Here is an 18,774-nt window from a genome sequence, read left to right as displayed (position 1 = left end):
GATGTGGGAGTTCAGCCACCAAAGGGCTATTCATGATGTCGATTTCTTTTACATAGCTTAGCATGTAAATGTTAGAGCTCTGGTGGGTTTCAGTTATACAGGAAGGGTGGAGGTCTGCATCAGTGTTAACTCTGATTATCAGTGCTCTTCTGACAGCTTGTTTGAATAGCTAAATTCTGTGAGATAAGTTTTGTGCTTCATGTGCTCAACTTGTGGGGTGGGTTGGTTTGTTTGTTTGTTTGGTTTTTGTGTGTTTTTTTCCTTTCCCATTTTTCTTCATTAACCCATTTATGCTGCAACTTAGCATCTGGTTTCTGATAGAATTTCTATGTTGTGGGTTGCGGTTTTTTGTGTGGTTTTTTTTTTTTTTTTTTTTTTTTCCCCCCTAGCTTTGGTGGTTTGTGATATGTGCAGGAGGCTATTATGTACACTTCTGTAGGATAAGATACTCCAGGCTTTTATGGAATTTGAAGGCCTGAGGAACTGTGGTTGTGTGCTGCATCCTGAGAGGAAGCCTGACTAGTTTGGTACTCCGTTCTGTACTACTTGAAAAACAGTTGTGTGGTTTTTGTTTTCTGAACCCCTATTTTGAGCCTCCTTTGTTTCTGAGAGGCTTTCCCTGCTCTACTGGCAAATGTGAAAGTCCGTTTGTCGTTCCTCAACTTGCTCTCTTTTTTTTTTTTTTTTTTAATCTTGTAGTGTGAGGCCTTACTGGCCACATGTAGGGCTCAATTTACTTTTGCTATAGCTATTTTTGGTTTGACACAAGAAATGTCAGTGCCCACATAGTATGAGATGATGAATTGCTGTGTACTGTACATATCCGTGAGGCTGGGATATCATCTGAGTGGTGGCATCTTGCCAAATACATTTCAATTCTGTTACTTCATATTCTTTTGAAAGGCCTGTTACGTAGCCTGAGACAACTACCACTATGCTGGACTTCTGCTTAAGCTATTTGTGAACTGATATCATCATATTGCTTTGAGAACTATGCTGAAAGTTTAAGCTTCAGAATTCTGTCTGAATATTTCAGACCTTTCCCTGTACATTCTTTTAACCCATAACCTGAATAAGATCCTTATTTACAGACAAAAAATGTCCAGCACTTATGCTAGGCACAGTGATGAGAGCACTGCAGTTTTTCATGCCATGCCAAAATAGATAGCCAGTTTTGGTTTGATACTGCATTATTATCAGTTTACTTCTGCAACAAATGGGAGAACGCTTGCAGAAATAAAGTATATGACAGCAAAAATCAAGCAAATACTGTAGCACAACTTGAACATAAAGCTTCTCTGCAAGTATAGTATATTATTATAGCTGTCCCTATAAAATTACTTTGTGGGAGCATAGTATTTTGAGGACAGCTGTAATAGTATGATTTTGACCTCTTTTTTTTAAGAGTGCTTCACATTTTTAGTGGCTGAACCATACACAAGTGAAACCTGAGAGAGGACTAAATGTTCTTGATTATTCCTGGGATATAAATGCATTCCTGCTTTTACTGTGATTTTTGGTTTTGTTTGAAAAAGAGACATTCTAAATTATTGTAAGCTCTTTCCCAAACCCCTGAAGACAGCAATCATCACTTGATACAGCTGCAGTAGCTGCTTTTTTACTTCTTGTGTGTGTATGAGATTGGTGTTCAATTCTACCAGCGTAGATCGCTGCAGAATATGGTAGCTGTACTGTGCTTCCCACTCACATTTCAAAAAACTCACAAAACGCAGAAGGATGTGCAAAGCTTAATCTTTATGGTTCAGTTACTAATTATAGGCTGGTCTGTGAAATCCGAGTGGCTTCTCTATTGCTCATCTCCTCGGGTAATGCTTTGTGCAGAGTTCAGCGCTGAAGCCCAGCTGCTAAGAAGCTGACAGGTGCTGCAATACTTAAATGAATCCCAGGGACAAGCATGTTGATATCAGTGTCTGGTCAACATGTAGTTTATAAACTTAAAGCTCATCTATCTAGCTGTTGAGAAAGGGAAGATTTTATTTTCCACAATGTCTGGTGTATCTACTAAGTACAATCAGGCACTGAACAAAAGAAAACAAAATTTGTGTCCAGCTGCTTGCTACTTGGCCACTGTTTATGCTGTATATTGAACAAGACAGGGGTGTTGGGAGATGGTGGGTGAGGAATCAAAGGCTATGTGGCGTGACACATGCATAAGCCATACGGTTTTTCATCACACAGTTGGCTATTATTTCAGGTTTTTCTCGATTTTTAACTACTCACTTTTGTTACTTCACCTGAACAATGTTCTTCACTGTGTTATGTGTGAGTGAGCCTATAAAAGTTTGCAAGATCTTTTTAGAGAGCTATAACAGAAAGCAAAAATCAAAATGATGCACGCAGAGGTAATGCAATAGTAATCTGTACAGGGGCATTTGACTTGAGCAGTGAGGTAGGGGACAGCAGTTGGTTGTCATCTTCTTCCTGGCTGATCAGGAATGAGAGAAGCACAGCTGGTCAGTGGGCTTCTTGGTTAACTGCTGACAGTGGTGGGATACGGGGAAGCTGGACTCCTGGATTCTGTTCCAGATCAGAAAGGGAGCTTGTTCTTTTGGGCACAGGCTCCTTTTCCAACTTGACATCTTGACAACTTGCTGATTTCCCAAATATGTTTCCCCTGCCCTTCCCCCACTTTGTTCTTGAATTTATTCCTGCTACCCTGGGCTGCTCATTTGTAATTTCCTGGATATCTTGATCCAGTTATAGCTCTCCTGCCCTGCTGTTCTACATAATTTCTTCATGAAATACTGAAACTTCAGAGAAGAAAAGATATCCATGACTTGCAGACAAGATGTATATCTGCCTAGTTCCAGGAAACAACTGCATTTCTTATAAAAAATCAGCTTTAAACAGAGAACTGGTGTAGAAAGGGCGTATCTGATTAGCCAGGGATTGTCAAATGTATTAGCATTAGAACAAAATGTCTTATGATAAAAATAATAGCTAATTTTAAAAAATAGTTGTTTTACTTAGCCCTCCTTGAAATAAAGGTGTTGGTTGTAGTTCCCCCACCTCCTCCAGGAGTACTGTAATAGAAGATTAGTGATACAGATTTTACTTGATGCTTGTCTCCCTTGCCTGGAGACATTTAACTCTTTAGGAATGTTTTTCCGTTGGGACTAGGAGTGTAACATTCAACCCTGTTCCGTTTCTCTTTTCTTTATGCCTGACTTTCTCTGCCTCTTACCTAGATAACACAGAGGAAGGAGCTACCTGAGTAAACGTAAATAAGATGAAATCTAAACTGAAAAGATAAGGGTCAGAACAGGAACAAACTACTCATGCAAACTGCTGTCGTTGCTAGAAGAGACAGTTTGATCTGCTGTGATTCAGAGGTAATGTGCTGTCATATAAATGCCAAAGCCTTCAAGAAGTCTTGCACTTGCAGGGCAGCATTTTGGAGGTCAGACTGTTGTGAGGAGCGAGGTCTGTAGTAAGGCACCTTCGTTTTGTCCCAACCCTCCAGAACGAGGAAATCTGGAGTCTCTTGCAAATGCAACCCATCTGTTGCTTCAGTGGTACAGAATTCTCTTTGGACGCATGCTAGACAAATATTAAATGTTCTAGGGAGCTTGAATTGCTTCTGCCTTTGTGGCTTGCTGTGCCAAATGACTTTGCAAAAGAATTGTGGAACATGACTGTTTTACTTCTGGAGTTCTCCAAGCACTTAAAATGTCGCTCTGATATTCTGAAATAGCAAGGAGCTTCCATCTGTTTTAATATTTAGTGGATTTTGAGTATTTTCCTCCATTTCTTAAAGGAAATGTTGGAATTGAGGGTTCCCTGGGAACACCTGGGATCCCTGGGGAAATACTGAATGATAGAGCACTTCTTTCAGAATATAGGACTGTCTCTCTGCTTTACCACGGCCACTTAAATTTGGCTTTCCTGTAGCAGAGGAGAATGGCCAAATCACTGGACCAAAGAAGTACTTGGGAGAGTCTCTGTTGTATCCCTTTCTTGCTTGGGGATGCCCTCCAGGTGTGGTGTCAATGGATATCTAGCCAGCAGGGCAGGGTGTGACAGGCTGCCCAACACTCAGGGCCCACAGCTGTTGGGTGGAGATGCCCAGAGTCAATCTCTGGTCTGATACATGTATGTCAACTTAATATATAAATTTTATGTGGAACAGCCTTAATATGAAGGAAGAATCTAGGGTCTGAGCATCCTCTGACCTAGCTGCCTGTTCAAAGCCTAAAAGGAGGGTTTAATTCATGACCCCTACATTAAAACACTGGAGTAAAATATGAGGTAACTAGTCCTGTGGGATGAGATTGCTATTTTACATGAGTTTAATGCAGAGATGCAAGAACCAAAGTGCTGAACTCAGGAATGCTACAACTACCGTCTTGAATTTTTATTTGTGTTTTCTCCAAAATTATTTGCTGAATTAACAGAATGTTTCACCCAGTTTAAAAAAGAAAAAAAGAAAAAATAAAAAAATCAGGCTTTCAGAGAAGAAATGATTTTCCAAAACAACATCCAGCCTTTTGGGTCCACAATTGAATTGCTGATTCTAGAAACTTTGTTCTCACTGATTAGGAAACAACAGTGTGATTGTTTTAGTGTTAGCTAATTTAGCTCTAGCATTCAAAAATATCTCCATATTAGTGTTATGCTTGAATTCTTTTGACTCTATTATCTTTACATCCACTTCTGTGACGTTTGCTGCATTGCTTTCTTTGATGCTTTTTTGTAGCAGGATTTGTGATGTGCAGAAGCCAAGGCTGTGCTATTTAACGACCACAAGCAGATAGCTGGGTCTTCGTCCTCATGTAGTATTTCAAATGTTTCCTCCTGGGCAAGGCACAAAGCATTTTTATTTTATTTTTTTTTTTTTCCCCTTGCAACTGTGGGTGGATTTGCTTTTCAAGAGAGATGTATCCTGATTTTGGTAGTCTTCCTGTATAGGTTCTTAGTGAAGGGCTGCTGCTGAGATAAATTTGCCCACCAGAGTATAGCAGTATCTCCATGTCACTTCATTTACTACTGCAAAGCTCACCTTTCCAATCACAGAAGATTTACCAATAGAAGAAACCTTTTTTACAAATAGAAATGTCCTTGGGATTGGTTGACCAGGGTGTTCACCTCAGTATTTGCTTGTTTGTGTTTTCCTAGATCTGTGTTCATTTCATGTTGGGGGGGAAGGGGTTGTGGTTTGGTTGATTTTGTTTGTTTGTTTTTTTTTTTTTTTTTTTTTTTGTTTTGTTTTTTTTTTTTTTTTATGTTCTTTCTTGTTTGTTTGGTTTTTTAATGTTCTTCCTTAGGAGTCTGTGGGGAATTCATAAAAATACAGGAGACTTTAGAAATGGATCTTGACTTCCCATTATTGGAAAAATTGTTTCTGTTTGTTGCTGCTTAGAAATTTCAAATATTGTACAACCTAAACTGCAAAAAATCTGTTTGAAGTCCATCTGCTAGTAGGCATGTTGTAGTCACTTGAGCTTCCTTTGCTTGAACAAGCTACAGGTCATTGATGCTACATACTAAAAAATTACATTAAAGCAAAATTAGAAGATAAAACCACTAAACCAGGGATATAGTGATGGAAAAACTACTCAAAGATTTTACCTCCATGAACTGCAGTCATGTTTACACTGTTTTCCCCATATGGTGTGAATTTCAAATGTTGTTAATCCCTGTATGATAGAGAAGAGGCATTTGCTTTCTTTTTTTTAAATTCCATTTATGTCAATTGAACCTTCAAAATGAATTGATGGTGTTCTTTAAAAGCAGACCACAATACGATTTTATTATTTTGGGTTGTGCTATATTTAATACACACTTAGAGGTATATTCCTGCTTTCTTTTTATAAAGCACCAAGCATGAACAATGGTATAAATCTGCCGTCTAGTTAAGTGTCTGGCAATGCAGAAACTGCTGTTTTCAAGCTGTGTTACTATCTTGGCTTGAGGTAACGTAATATGCTGTAGCTATTGACAGATATCCCCCCCCCCCCTCAAAAAAAAAAAAAATGAAAACTCAATGTAAACATGACCTGAAGTGCAGAACAAACCTCATTGCCCCTCAGCAGGGCAGGATGGATGTGTTGGGCCAGTCCTTGAGGAAGCAAACAGTGTGGCACTTATTTTTCTCTTCCTTTAGCTCCTTAAAGTAAATAGCTTTATGGCTTACAAATGTTCATCTGAGAAAAAGTTACCCTTGTTGTGGCTTACATAAGATTTGGTTTGGATTACTTGCAGTGACGCTAATCCTGGTCTCTGTGCATGCTCCAGTGCTGTCAGGCTGAGTTTGCACAGGTTCTGCTTCCCACCAGAGATGCTGCCAGCATGCTTCACTCCATATCTCCTTCCCAAACAGCTCCTCGTGTGTATCCACCTCTTTGAGTGCAGTAGTAAAATGACATGTGAACTGTAAACTGCTGCTCCTGGAATGATGTGTCCATATATAATCCTCCCAATATAAGCTGCAGATTTGTTTTGCTTTAAGGTATGTGCTGCTTGGGGGGGGCGGGGGGGTAGGGAGGAATAGTTAGGTTTAACTATATTGAGAGTGACCCAGTGAGATGACTGACCACTAAAATAAAAGTAAACATAGGAAAAGCTTCAGCTGATCTGTTATAACTGCATCTGTTTCTATGTGAAACCCTTAGACATGAAGGGTGGCAGCACAAACTATAATTAGTCGTGATTTTCCATGGGTGTTTTGGTGTTTTTTTTTTTTTTTTTAAATTGATTCCTTGTCTTGTTTGGAACTGAGTACTTTATCTAGGATGACTAAAACTGGAATTTGCTGGGGTATAAGCACTGCCTGTTGTGAACTGCATAGGCAGACCCTAGGAGAGTGGAAGGAGACTACTGGCTGCTTGCAATTGTGTGCTGTTCAATCAAGCTAGATTGCTTGGGATCAGCTCGTTGGAAACATCTCTTCCATTGACTTTGAACAGTATTTAAAATGCAGTAGTCCCCTACTGAGTATGCTCAAAGCTTGAACAGCAGTGCAAGTTGAGAATTAAAAAGCATCTTTAAGTAGATAAAAGCGTGGCTGGGCTTAGCCAAACTTTTATCATGGAGTAGTCTAATGAAAATGCTTGGTTTCAAGGAGCAGGATATTCCATGTAAATGACTGCCGTGATATAGCACAGCATGTTAGGTTTTTTAGAAATACAGTAAACATGTTAAAATAATGTTATGGTTTTGTACAAAGTTGTTAGTTTTTGGTATCTTAAGTTTTTGTAGAGGTTTTACCAAATGCAATGGGAACCATAAAGCTGATGTTATAATGACCCTTTGTGTGAGCTGGGAGCCAGGATGAATGGATTTTCAGATCTATCATTCATTATTATTCTGGCAAAATGGCACTGGAACAATTCTACCTATAAAATTGTCTCTGAGTTTAGGCAGGGTGAGGTATATCTGTATCGGGCAGGGGAAAAGCTAAGGCTTCCCTTGGTACCCTGTGCAGGTTCTCGCAGTGATCTCCATGGACCCACGGGGGAGGAGTTGCTTTGCAGACTGGCAGGAGGGAGCCCCATGGCCTGATGCGTGGCTCCTCCCCTGCTGGTTTTAATACTTTTTAACACCACACTTTTTATAACACCTGAACTATGTTCCCTAAACAGAAAAGAAGAGAGTGCTCGTGTCTGGGACAGATCCCTACCACCAAAAGTAATTGCAAGTAATTGAAAATAGGGGTTCCTAATGGAAAACCTTAACTACAAGCATTACTGGTACTCCACCTTCAATAACTTTAATGACTTTATGTTATAATGAAGAGTGGAGTGGGCTGAACAAACATCTCCATAACCTCATTCATTGAGACAAATCTTTCAGTATCTAATATTATGTCTTAAAGTCAAGAAAACAGTATGTTTTGGTGCAGAGTGAGTTATGGAATTACTTACGCTGCACGAACATCACTTTGTGGGTGTGTACATGTGACACAAAGGAGTAGACAGATGATGTTGACAACATTGCTGACAGCCTGACTAGAGCCTTGAAGACCATTTTGACTAGGGCATAAAGCACTGCTGTATAAACATTGAAGAAATGGGTACCATATCTAGAAATTTTGTAATTGGGAGGGGGTAAGAGATCCCTTCAGAAGTAAACAAGCAATGAGTCTCAGAGTGTATAAACCACTTTCTCTGCCTTAGGGAAATAAAAATCCTGATGTGGAGCTAGCAGAGGGAGGAAAATAGAAACAAGTGGGAATACTTAGAGTAAGGTTTCTCTTTCAGTTCTCTTGTGCTCTATTTTTGTTCCTTGTATTGCACTTGAGAACCAGCAGTCACCAGGAGATTGGCGCACATAGGTACAGACCATTTGCAAACACTTCACTGTTACAGAGCTGGTCTTGTTGTCAGCCCAGGTTTGGCCGAATCTTGCTGTCTTCAAGGACCTCACTCCTCTGTAGCTTTCTTTTAAAATGTTCTTTGTTTTTTTTTTTTTTTTTTTGTCTTTACCTTTATGGACACTGAAAAATTGCAAAGTATCTGGAATAGGGCAAATCCTGCTCTGTTCTAGGGAATCCTAGCAATTCCTTTGAAATGGGTGGCCAACTGAGATGTGATGAGCTTGTCCATTCTTACCCAGACATTTCTGGTGTTATTTAACAAGGGTGGAAAAGTTCCTGTGTGAAGAAATGATTGTTACTAAGCTTTGTAATTGCCACTGTGGTACTGAGCATTTTTCTGAATCGTTGTTTCATGTTTGATAGTGTAGGTGCCATGTTTGATGGATATATTCGTGTGTGCTGTGACTCTTCAGTGAGAGAAGGTGGACATGAGTGAACTTGCTTATCTGGAAGAGAATTTGGTTTGCTGCTTGTCTTCTGTGGACTATCAGTACTTAAAATCTATCCCAGTTCAATATACAGACTCTCAGAGCCTCCTATGGTAGACTCTGGCAGAGTGGTCTATGGAGGTAGCTCTTTGGTGCTGGTCTGTTCCAAGGGGTTGGTGTCAGTCACGTCATCTGCTGAGCTCAGTGTCACAGAGCAGAAAGTGTCTCCTCAGCTCTGTGATGTGGTGACTAATGTGAGCCCAGTTCTCGGCTGGTGATGTACCTCCAAGTAGTGGCTGAAATTCATGTGTTTGAAAGGCTTGTTCACAAAACTCACTCAGGGAACAACAGAGTCCTCAGAACCTTTCATAGTTCTTTCATGATCTTAAAAATTAATAAGCACAATAACCACATTTAACTAAAACCAGGCTGCAGAATGACACTGCCCCATTTCTCCAACTTTTTGAGAAAAAAAATATATCAAGTTAGTGTTTTACTTAGGACAATTGGAAGAATGAAATCCAGATTAAAGTCTGGTTTATTACAAGTGCCCTGCAGCATCTCTTACCTAATGAGCAGAACAAGCTTCTGCTTTTTCCCAAGTGCTACCATAAACCACATTATTTCCTTAGGTAAAAACTTTGGCCAAGATCTCCACAATGTGTGTATCCCAAGCTAGAAGTTAAAACACTGAGTTTTTTTGAGTCCTTTTTATGTTGGAAAGTGAAGCCACAGATTTAAATAGTTAACTGGGGATGTGGATTTATAGCTTCAGCTTTCACAAAACTGGCTTTTGACAGCTTACACGGCAGCACCTGTGAGCTTTAGGCTGAGGGCTTGATGATCTTGTGGCAGAGAATTAAAATGGGTGGCTTGAAGCCAGTACTGTTGAAGACCTGAAGGATACTGCTGGCCAAGCCAGACATTTGATCTGCTTCTGAGCCAGTGTGTGAACGGACACAGGTTCCAGCCCACTATTTTATGGCAAATAAAATTGAGGTGATTGTATTTGTACCCAGCTGCCTGCCTAAGTCTCATCAGTGCTAACTTCAGCCATCCAATTTTAATTTGCTGTCACATGTCTGCCAGAGCATTGCAGGAGGGTAGAAGGGAGGATATTTGCCCGAATGACTGTTGTTGACATTTGCAGAATAGAAGTGAAGTCAGCCGCTTGTTTGTTTAAAGATTTTAGTGTCTGTAGTGGTTCTCTGCCAGCTGGGATCACTCAGTGCCTGTGTCCCAACAGGGACCTTTCCAGCTGCAGTGTGGGGAAAATCAATCAATCTGTGTTGGTGTTTGTTTTTTAGTCCAGGTGCATCAGTGAAACAAAAATGATTGATCTTGCTATACAGTTTGGGGGAGTAAATGAGAAGGTACTCTGTTCTTCTCTGCTGCTCTCACAAAAAAAAAAAAAAAAAAAAAAAAGAAAAAAAAATAAATTAAGGAAATGTTCATATACACACACAGGTTTAGGGAAGCTGTGAAGTGGGAAAGGACTGATGTCATTGTTTATTGAGGGCATCTTGCAGCTTTGTTTTTTCATTAATGGCAGCTACTGCTGAAGCAAGGCAAAATTTTAGTCTTCACCCCAAAATCTTCAGGGGCTGTGTGTTGAAAGCTAATATTTGATTCTTCTGGTATTGCAGGCTCAGAGTAAGACAGTCAGAATGACATGGTTGCTGGTGGTCCTGAAACATAGATCCTCTCTGGCTGGATCCAGGCTCTGCATCCAACAACAATGTAAATAACTTCTGTTTCCTAGAAGGGTGGTCACGGAGTTGATTTTCACAAGACTGAGCAAAATCTACATTTTGTTTCAGCGGTCGGGGGTGTGCTGGGACCTGAAGATGTTACCACTGTGTGAAAGTGAGTTGTGGGGGCATCTAATGGAAAGAGGGAGATTGAGGGGACAAAGACAGCATGAGTTGAGCATACTGACAGTATGAGGGGACAAACACAGTATGTGATGTAAAGAACAGGAGCAGATATGGAACAAAGATGACACCAGTAATAAACATGAGCCGAGACTAGGAGGAAACAAGGAGAGATTTGAGAAAATTGCACTGTAAAAGATATAGTGGAAGTTGCTGTAGAAAAGAAGAGGTGAAGCGGAACAAGGGAGAGAAGTGGGAGAAGGGGGAGGAGGTGATTGCTAAGTGCAGTTAATAGCAGCACTGAAGAAAGTCTTAATTGGAAAACTATTACTATTAACTTCAGTTCTGCTCCCATGCATTTCAGGAATGCACGTGGCAGGTAGTTTTCCTTTTGGCTGTTACATTGCTGATGCAGAGTATGCTGGGTTTCAAGCCAAGCGACAGATTGACATTTGTGTTTACCAGGCCCTGAGCAGACATGTTAATAATGTCATTTGTCGTGGGAGATGGCACTACAAACTGATTTCAGATTTTTCTGTAGCAGACAGAGAATTTTGCCGTGTCTAAAGCTGCTCATTTTAACTGTTCAAGCATGACCTCTTGTCACCTGGCAGGAAGACATTGACCCTAGTTGGTGCTGGAGGGAGACCTTGACCTCGTTGGTATGACCCATGGAGGCTCCTTCTAAATCCCTCGGGGGACTTTCTAAGTAGGGAAGGGGTGAATCTGCAGCTTGTACATTCTTTGTGTCTGGAAGGATGAAAACCAGCCATGGACGGTTTCTAAAATTCATTTGAACTTAGTTGTCCTTTACCTATTTGTGGGATGTCAGTGCCATGTGCTGGAGAGCTGCTTTAGATGCTCATGCTCCTTAAGAGGCTCTTCTGAGCAAGTCAAGCAGCTTTTTGCATACTGGTGAGCAGGATTGCTGTGACTGAGATGTTATGGATGCATCTTTCAAATCCTTCTGGCAATTAATAAACAGAACAGGTGGAAACCAGTGGCTGCAAATCCAGTTAAAAATGACCACTTCCCACCTCACAGAGAAACCCCCTGAATGTTGAAAGCATGGGAATTTGAAGGCCAGTGTTAAAGCCAAGTCTTGAGCAGTGGGAGCTGTGACAGCTCAGGTAAAGGCAGGTGTGCCGTGGCTCTGTGTTTCTGATGGAAGCACCTGGATCTGTGTCATCAAATCACAGAAGGGTTTTGGTTGGAAGGGACCTTCACAGATCATCCAGTCCACCCCCCAGCCATGGGCAGGGACACCTTCCACTAGATCAGGTTGCTCAAAGCCCCATCCAACCTGACCTTGAACACTTCCAAGGGTGGGGCATCCACAACTTCTCTGAGCAACCTGTCCCAGTATTTCACCACCCTCATTGTAAAACATTTCTTCCTTATGTTCAATCTAGCCCTGCCCTCTTGCAGTTTCAAATTATTGCCCCTTGTCCTGTCATTACAGGTGCTGGTGGAAAGTCTCCACCTTTTTCTCCACCTTTCTATCGAGCCCCTGCTATATATGGAAAGGCCGCAGTAAGGTCTCCCTGGAGTCTTCTCCAGACTGAAAACCCCAACTCTCTCAGCCTTTCTCTGTAGAAAGATTTGTTTTTATTGTGCAGGTTTGTTTAGCTCATGAGCACTAAAATGGTAATGAATGCCTTTTACCCATTGAAAGAGATTTCCTTGACTATGTTATCAGCTGATTTAGATCCTTTTGAAGGGAATGTGATGACAGACTCCCCTTGCTAGCTGTGTGCAAGAACTGCTTTCAAATCATTCAAGGACACTGTACATCTACTTTCTTCCTCCCAAATCATGGGTGAGATTAGTGAGCAAACCTTTGAAGCCAGCCCGGTGGTTTGTGTGAGCTGTCAGAGCAATTTCTTCTGCCTCTGTCCAGAATGCACGGGTTGAGGATGAATATTTTGCAGAGGTCACTGTAGTTTAACTCGGTGTGCAGCTAGGTGTACAACAGATGTAAAAATATCACAACAGTTGTCTGTCTCTTCTTTTTCACTTGTAGGTTTATTCTTCAGCCTAAAGGAGTGATTCATAATCAGCTCTTAGAAAAACAGAGGATAGCTGAAGAGAAAATTAAGGAATTAGAGGTAAGTTTGTGGCAGGTAATGCTGAAAGTAGAACACTGAAGATCAACAAGGTGCTGTTTGTTACATTCCCTGTTTTTATTTGGTACTTTACATTCTGAAGGATTATAAGTAGGTGAAACATAGTGCCTGTTACAAGTAACCTACAAGTAATTTATGTCACTTGGTTTCTTTGCTAGATCTACAAGCCCAGTAGGGATTGACTGTTCACTCTGTCCTGATGTGAAAACTAGGGGTGAGGGATTCAAATGAGATTAGTAGGAGCAAGGTTTAAAACTAGCAAAAGGATGTTCATGTGGTTATTTGCAGCAGATAGGTGATGTGAAACTTTGCCAGTGCTGTGAATATTAAAACTTTACGCTGGCTCAGGACAATTGCACAAATTCATGCAAGAGAAATCCATTGAGAATTACCAAATATGTAGAAATGGCATCCTGCTCAGGAAGTCCCTGAGCTGAAAATGTCTGGAGGCTTGGAAAGTATGAAATACTGTATATGACTTCCCTGTCCTTACACTCTGCCCTAGGCATCTACTTGTGGCTGCTGTTGAAGACGGGATCTAGGGGGAGGTGGGACTTTGTTTTGGCGATGTGGTCAGAGCACTTCTGCGTTCTTATGTTTATCTGGTTGGAGTATTCAAGGCAGAGAAGAATATCTAGGAAATACAAAGTAGTGTCTGCAACTTCCAGTGCTCAAACAAGTTATCTAGTGAATCTTGGCCACAGTTCTTCAGAGAAGATGCTCAAAACATACTTTTCCAAGGCCATTGCTGTATTTTTTTTTTTCTTAATGCCCTTAAAAGCAAAGACTGAGTTGTGTCAAACTGCTTATCTCATCGGTTAGTGTTTTGGAGATAGAGGGTGTGGAGACTAGCTAAGTAGGGACAAGCAGGTGCTCAAACCTCTGCAATTCTGTCGTCTCCTACTTACACTAAAGCAGAATTAGAGTTTGTATTTTTTTTTAATTCCTTCTTAAGACTCGGCTTGCCTGGGGAGCTGTAGGGCAGGCACACCTCTGTATGTTGTGTTGCCGGGAGTGTTTTCTTTGCTGGATACTAAAGAGTTTTGTGTTTCTGGACACAAGAACTTTTTCTGCACAGGGAAAACTAGTACTCCATGGGTACGCTATATACTTAAGGTGGTGTTAATGCAGAGAAGGCACAGTCATTTTTATGGTTATACGGTAAAAGTGATTGTATCCTGGCTACTCTGGAGCCATCCCAGATGCTAGTGGCCTTACACAAAGACAGCCCTGCGACTGGGGTTGGAGGACTTCATAGCGGCACATCTGGGTTTGGAAGTGATTGGAGTGTCGTTGACAGCCTCTGTTTACAAACTGCCCATCGAGTCTCTTACTGCTAGGTCCATCGGGCTGTGGTCAGCTTTTTGACTACTGTGCCCTTCAGCTGTGCATCTCAGTTTGTTCCTATTCCTGGTGGGGAATGATCATACCTCTTGAACTTTCCAGTAGCTGAGTTCAGCAGAATGGGTGGAATTTCCCCACAAATTCTGCCATTCTTACACAAAGAATGGAACCGGCTGCTTTGGCAGATGTGTTTTTCTGCTTCGTAACTCCCTGTTGCTCGAGTCTCTGGTTATGGCCACTGAACTGAAGTTCCCAGCAATAGTGATTGTCTCAAAAGGTGGTGGGAATGGAAAGGTGGTTGCAACATGGGTTGGGTTGTCTTTTTAGCCACAGGATAGTAGGGCTCAGATTTGCCAAAGCTTTCAACTATTTGTTTTAAGTGAATATTCAAGTCCATCTTTTAACTACTCTGCTTCCAGCTGGCTGGCAGTTTTACGAAAAGGATTTTCCTTAGGCTTGGGATTCCCCATTGAAAAGGACAAGCTCTTAGACTGACAGCTGCTGGAAACTGAGATTTCAGGGGAAATACCTGAGTCCAAGTCAGAGAGCACTTATCACAGGAATAGGGGATTTTGCTGTCCTGAAAACAAGTTGTGACAGAAGCAGGAAAGAATGTGAAACTTTGTGACCTTGTGCTTCCACTGCATCATTGTAAAATAAATATCAAACCAAGATAGGTTAAAACTTCCCTCTATCTGTTATTAAAGCTAGAAGAATTTTAAAACTTAAGTTTATACTTTACATTGTTAACTACCTTGTTACTCACACTTCTCACTTTTCATAGTTGAATCAAGCTGCTCAGAGTAGTCTTCCAGTATTGATACAGTGTGGCTGATCTGGTTACTCATGTAGTGTGAACTTGAGACAGTTATTACACTGTTGCCAAGGTATTGTGAAATGTGTATTTTTGATACAAGCCTGAATTTGAAAAATGCTCATAATGCTAGCTTGGTGGTGTTTGCAGAGGAGCGTAGCAGAGGGCTGGGTTCCCTGCTGAGCTCTTCTGTAAATCCATCCAGCTGCATAGCAAGGAGAGCTCCCGAGTGCTGAATATTCATGAAAACGTGGGCTTTAAGCTGCTTCAGAGATGTGAGCTGGGTTTCCTGACATTCACAGATGTCAGAGTGAACTTTGAAAACAGTGAGGAATTCTGCGTCTGGTTTGAAAGCTTTTCTTCTCCCTTCTCTGATGGTCTCCATTGTAACGCACGATGGCAGTTACTCCTTTTCCCTTACTCCCCTCTCTTGGGTTCCTCTGCTGTTGAAGTGGTGCATTGCCTTTTTCAAGGCAGCATCACAAAATTGATGTTGTACCGCTAGTTTGGTCCTTCCTGCTGCTCAGCACATGGCAAAGCAGCAAGGAAAACCAGACCTGTCTTTGTACAGGGCTGTGAAAATAAGGCTTGGCTGGAGTATGCATTGGTGGTACTTAGTGAGAGGAACTGTGTTCTGAAAACACAAAAGGGTGTGTATGTGTGTGAGGAGGCAGACTCATAGCCTGACAGTTACTCTGCAGAAAAAGCGAGGTAGCTTTACCCTTCTTCTTAAAGTTAAGTTATGAACATGAAAATATATGTATGGACATATGTAACATTCTTAACGTGTATGTAATCCTTTGGAATCCAAACAGACTGCCCAGGCTTGCTGGCAAAATACATATGCCTGCTTAAAGGCTGTGCAAGTGGGGCTTACAAAAACGTTGAACCTTGCAGACATTGATGGCATAGCCTCACTCACATACTGACACGGGAAGTTTCCTGCTTAGCAGTGGCAATTGGATTTTTCCAGTCCTGATACTATCAAATTCTTGTTGTGTTTCACGGTACGAGGGTATGTGTTAAATCTATTTTGAAAGCATTCTAAAGGGATGAGCACACACTCTTTTTAGCTCAGCAATGTTTGTGCAGTATTAGAAGAAAACCCAAGTAATGTTTTTCTTCCCTTGTTTTTAAGGAAACATGATATGTGAGGGGTGGAACAATGCTTTGTTTCAGGAAACGTTATCCGTTTCCATTGTGGGGCTAGATGGATTCTGTTTTTAAATGTGGCATTTTATAAAGAACAAACTCTATGATGTTATAAAGACATGGAAAATGGATTCTTCATCAGGGGTGGAGAAAGTGATTATCGCCGTGTGTTTTCTCTGATAATATCTGATAGTCCCCTTCTCTCCTGCTATATTCAGCATGTTTAGTTGTCAGGCGTTGTCGGACTAAATTGCTAAAAATAACAAATAAGGAGGAGGCTTTGCTGGGCAACTCTGTCTACTGTGTGCCGCTGAATTTAGCTCCTTCATGAAAAGGGCAAAAGCAACCTGCAGCTTTCTGGTTGAATTGGATTTTGGTTTTAGACTGACCACAACATTGTTGTGTGCTTGTTTCGCAAGCAATTCGTTTACACATGTATGGGTGACTGAGAGTTTACTGCTGTGGAGATAAAGGGTTGTTTTCTTCTCTGTCTGCTTGGAGTAGGACATATGAGTGGGAAAGCTATACCTAAGTTCTTGATTTCTAATTCAGAAATTCTTCATGTGATCCCTAAAATACCATGTCCAGTTGCCCTATCCAACACAGAAATCTTCTTTGCTCTTGTTCATGGTGGAGAAACAAACGATCTGCTCTCAAATACCATTGTGTTCCACGTTTAAAGGCTTACATGGTATTGCAGGGCTCCGTCCTGGTAAAGTTAAAAAGTGACTGCAGTGCAATGCCTTATGGTGACCAGACATCAGAGGTAACAACAGACTTCTTCCCTGGTGCTGCCTGGATGCAAACTTGCTCGTGCTGCAGCTTCCACTTCTCCTTTTTTTTTTTTTTTTTTCCACTCAGAGCTATAAAATGGCTTTACTGCAGCCCTGAGGCATAACGGTGGTACCCCCTCCTCGATGAGTTGACCAGGGTGACTCTAATGGTTGCCACAACAGTGTTTTTGTACCCTGTGGGAACAAAGATTTAAGCAGTTGAGGTGTGGCTGGGGAGAAGTGCCAGAGCCTGGGAGCTGGTATTCTCTGAGCAGGTATGGCTTGGATGGTTTGCATGGCTGTGTGCTTCTGATGTGCTCCTGCAGCAGCTCTCTGGACAGCCCTTTGGTTTTTACACTGAAACCATCAGCATGGAGGCCAACTCTGAGGGTGGCTTTAATGATGTGAAAACAAGTCTCTTGAGATTTGTGATGTGCTTTGCAGACCAATAAATGACCATCAGAAGGTATCAGTTGTTGGGCTGTTCCCAGGTTAGACCAGTTTCTTCCTGGGGTTTACAGCGTAGAAGCTCTCATCCCATGGTTGGCTCAGGATAGGCCAGTGCCCAGGAATGTGCGGTGGGCTTTTTAAGTAAACAGGGGAAAATAAGGAATGTTCAGTTTGCTTTGGAGAGGGAAAGCCTCAAGAATAGTCCTCTGTGCTTTAATCTGGAGCACATTTTACTTTGGATGAGTGTGCTGTTTTCTCATTCCATTGCTGGCATACATGCATGTACCAAGGACATGATTTTATACATGTCACAGACACTGTCCCTTGTTTTTAAGTGTATGCATAGACAAGGTCAGTGCCTGGTTTGATTTCAGCCCTGTTGGCTTTATGGCCTGGCCTGCTCTAAGGAAGGCTGGTGTGCTTCTATCACTGTTGTTCGTACAAGAGCCAAGCCAGAATGATTTGAGCAACCTGGGGGCTCGGCTGCAATCATGATTTGCAAACATGTGCAAAACTCCCCTGGCACAGGTCATCTGCAGGTTTTGGACATTGATGGGGAGTAGACTGATTTTTATTTTCTTAGTTTGCTTGTCCTGGAAGGTAGTGTGTTGTGGGGTATGGGTGGGGGTTAGTTTTTGTTTTCTGGTTTGGGTTTTTTGGGGTTTTGGGTTTGTTGATTATGGGTTTTTAGTTTTGGTTTGGTTTTTGGGTTGTTTTGTTTTTTTTTTTTTTTTTTTCTATTTGTTCCTGCCCCACTTTACAGTATCAGATGTTTGGGACTTCAGAATGGTGAAATCTCCTTCTCTTGCCCCTCCATCATACCTTGGAGTTTCATTAACTCTCTGTGGCAATCTGAGTCAGGAGTCCACATGTTTTCTGGAGTCAAGAGAAAGAAAATAAATGCTTCCAGGGGGTCAGTTGTTCCTAGAAGTGATCTTCTCCTGCTTGCTGTAGAGGAAGGCTGGACACCTGATGTGGGGACAGGTGCAGTATGGAAGTGAATTTACCACGCAGGATTAATCTATGGGTTTGCATAAACCTTTTAGGAGGAAGCTGTGGGAGTTCCACAAGTTATGGAGGTAGGTGTGAAAGTGAGCTGCAGGGCCTCATCACGGCCCCTGTGAGGACCAGGCCAGGTGATAGCCTTCATCTTGTATGGCTTTGGGTGCCTGAGGCAGCTGCAGATGTCTGGGCAGGTCCTTCTGGGCATGGACATTTGGACTTGATGATGTTCCTCGGGAATTGACTGGATAGTCTCACTGAAAGGATTGCGGTCAGTGGCTCGATATCTAAGTGGAGAGCAGTAACGAGTGGCGTTCTTCAGAGGTTGGTGTTGGCGCTAGCGGTGTTTAACATCTTTGCTGGAGCTGTGGACAGTGGGATGCAGTGCATCCTCAGCAAGCTCACTGATGACACCAGGCTGTGCGGTGCAGTGACACACGGGAGGGCAGGGATGCTATCCCAAGGGACCTGGGCAG

At 41.8% G+C, this 18,774-nt stretch overlaps 1 protein-coding gene across 1 annotated transcript in view; it reads left to right on the top strand.

The window, feature by feature from the left end:
- Positions 1 to 18,774, top strand: part of PFDN1 (prefoldin subunit 1) — a 33,552-nt gene that overhangs the window by 2,828 nt on the left and 11,950 nt on the right. Inside the window, exon 3 of the mRNA XM_032988475.2 lies at positions 12,661 to 12,745. Within this exon, the coding sequence (XP_032844366.2) occupies positions 12,661 to 12,745 (85 nt within the window). The remainder of the gene's footprint in view (positions 1 to 12,660; positions 12,746 to 18,774) is intronic.

Source organism: Tyto alba, unplaced genomic scaffold (genome assembly GCF_018691265.1).
Source record: "Tyto alba isolate M040663 unplaced genomic scaffold, T.alba_DEE_v4.0 Super-Scaffold_17, whole genome shotgun sequence".
NCBI classification, from domain to species: Eukaryota; Metazoa; Chordata; class Aves; order Strigiformes; family Tytonidae; genus Tyto; species Tyto alba.
The sequence above is the reverse complement of the archived record's forward strand: the minus strand, read 5'-3'. Positions and strand labels throughout refer to the sequence as shown.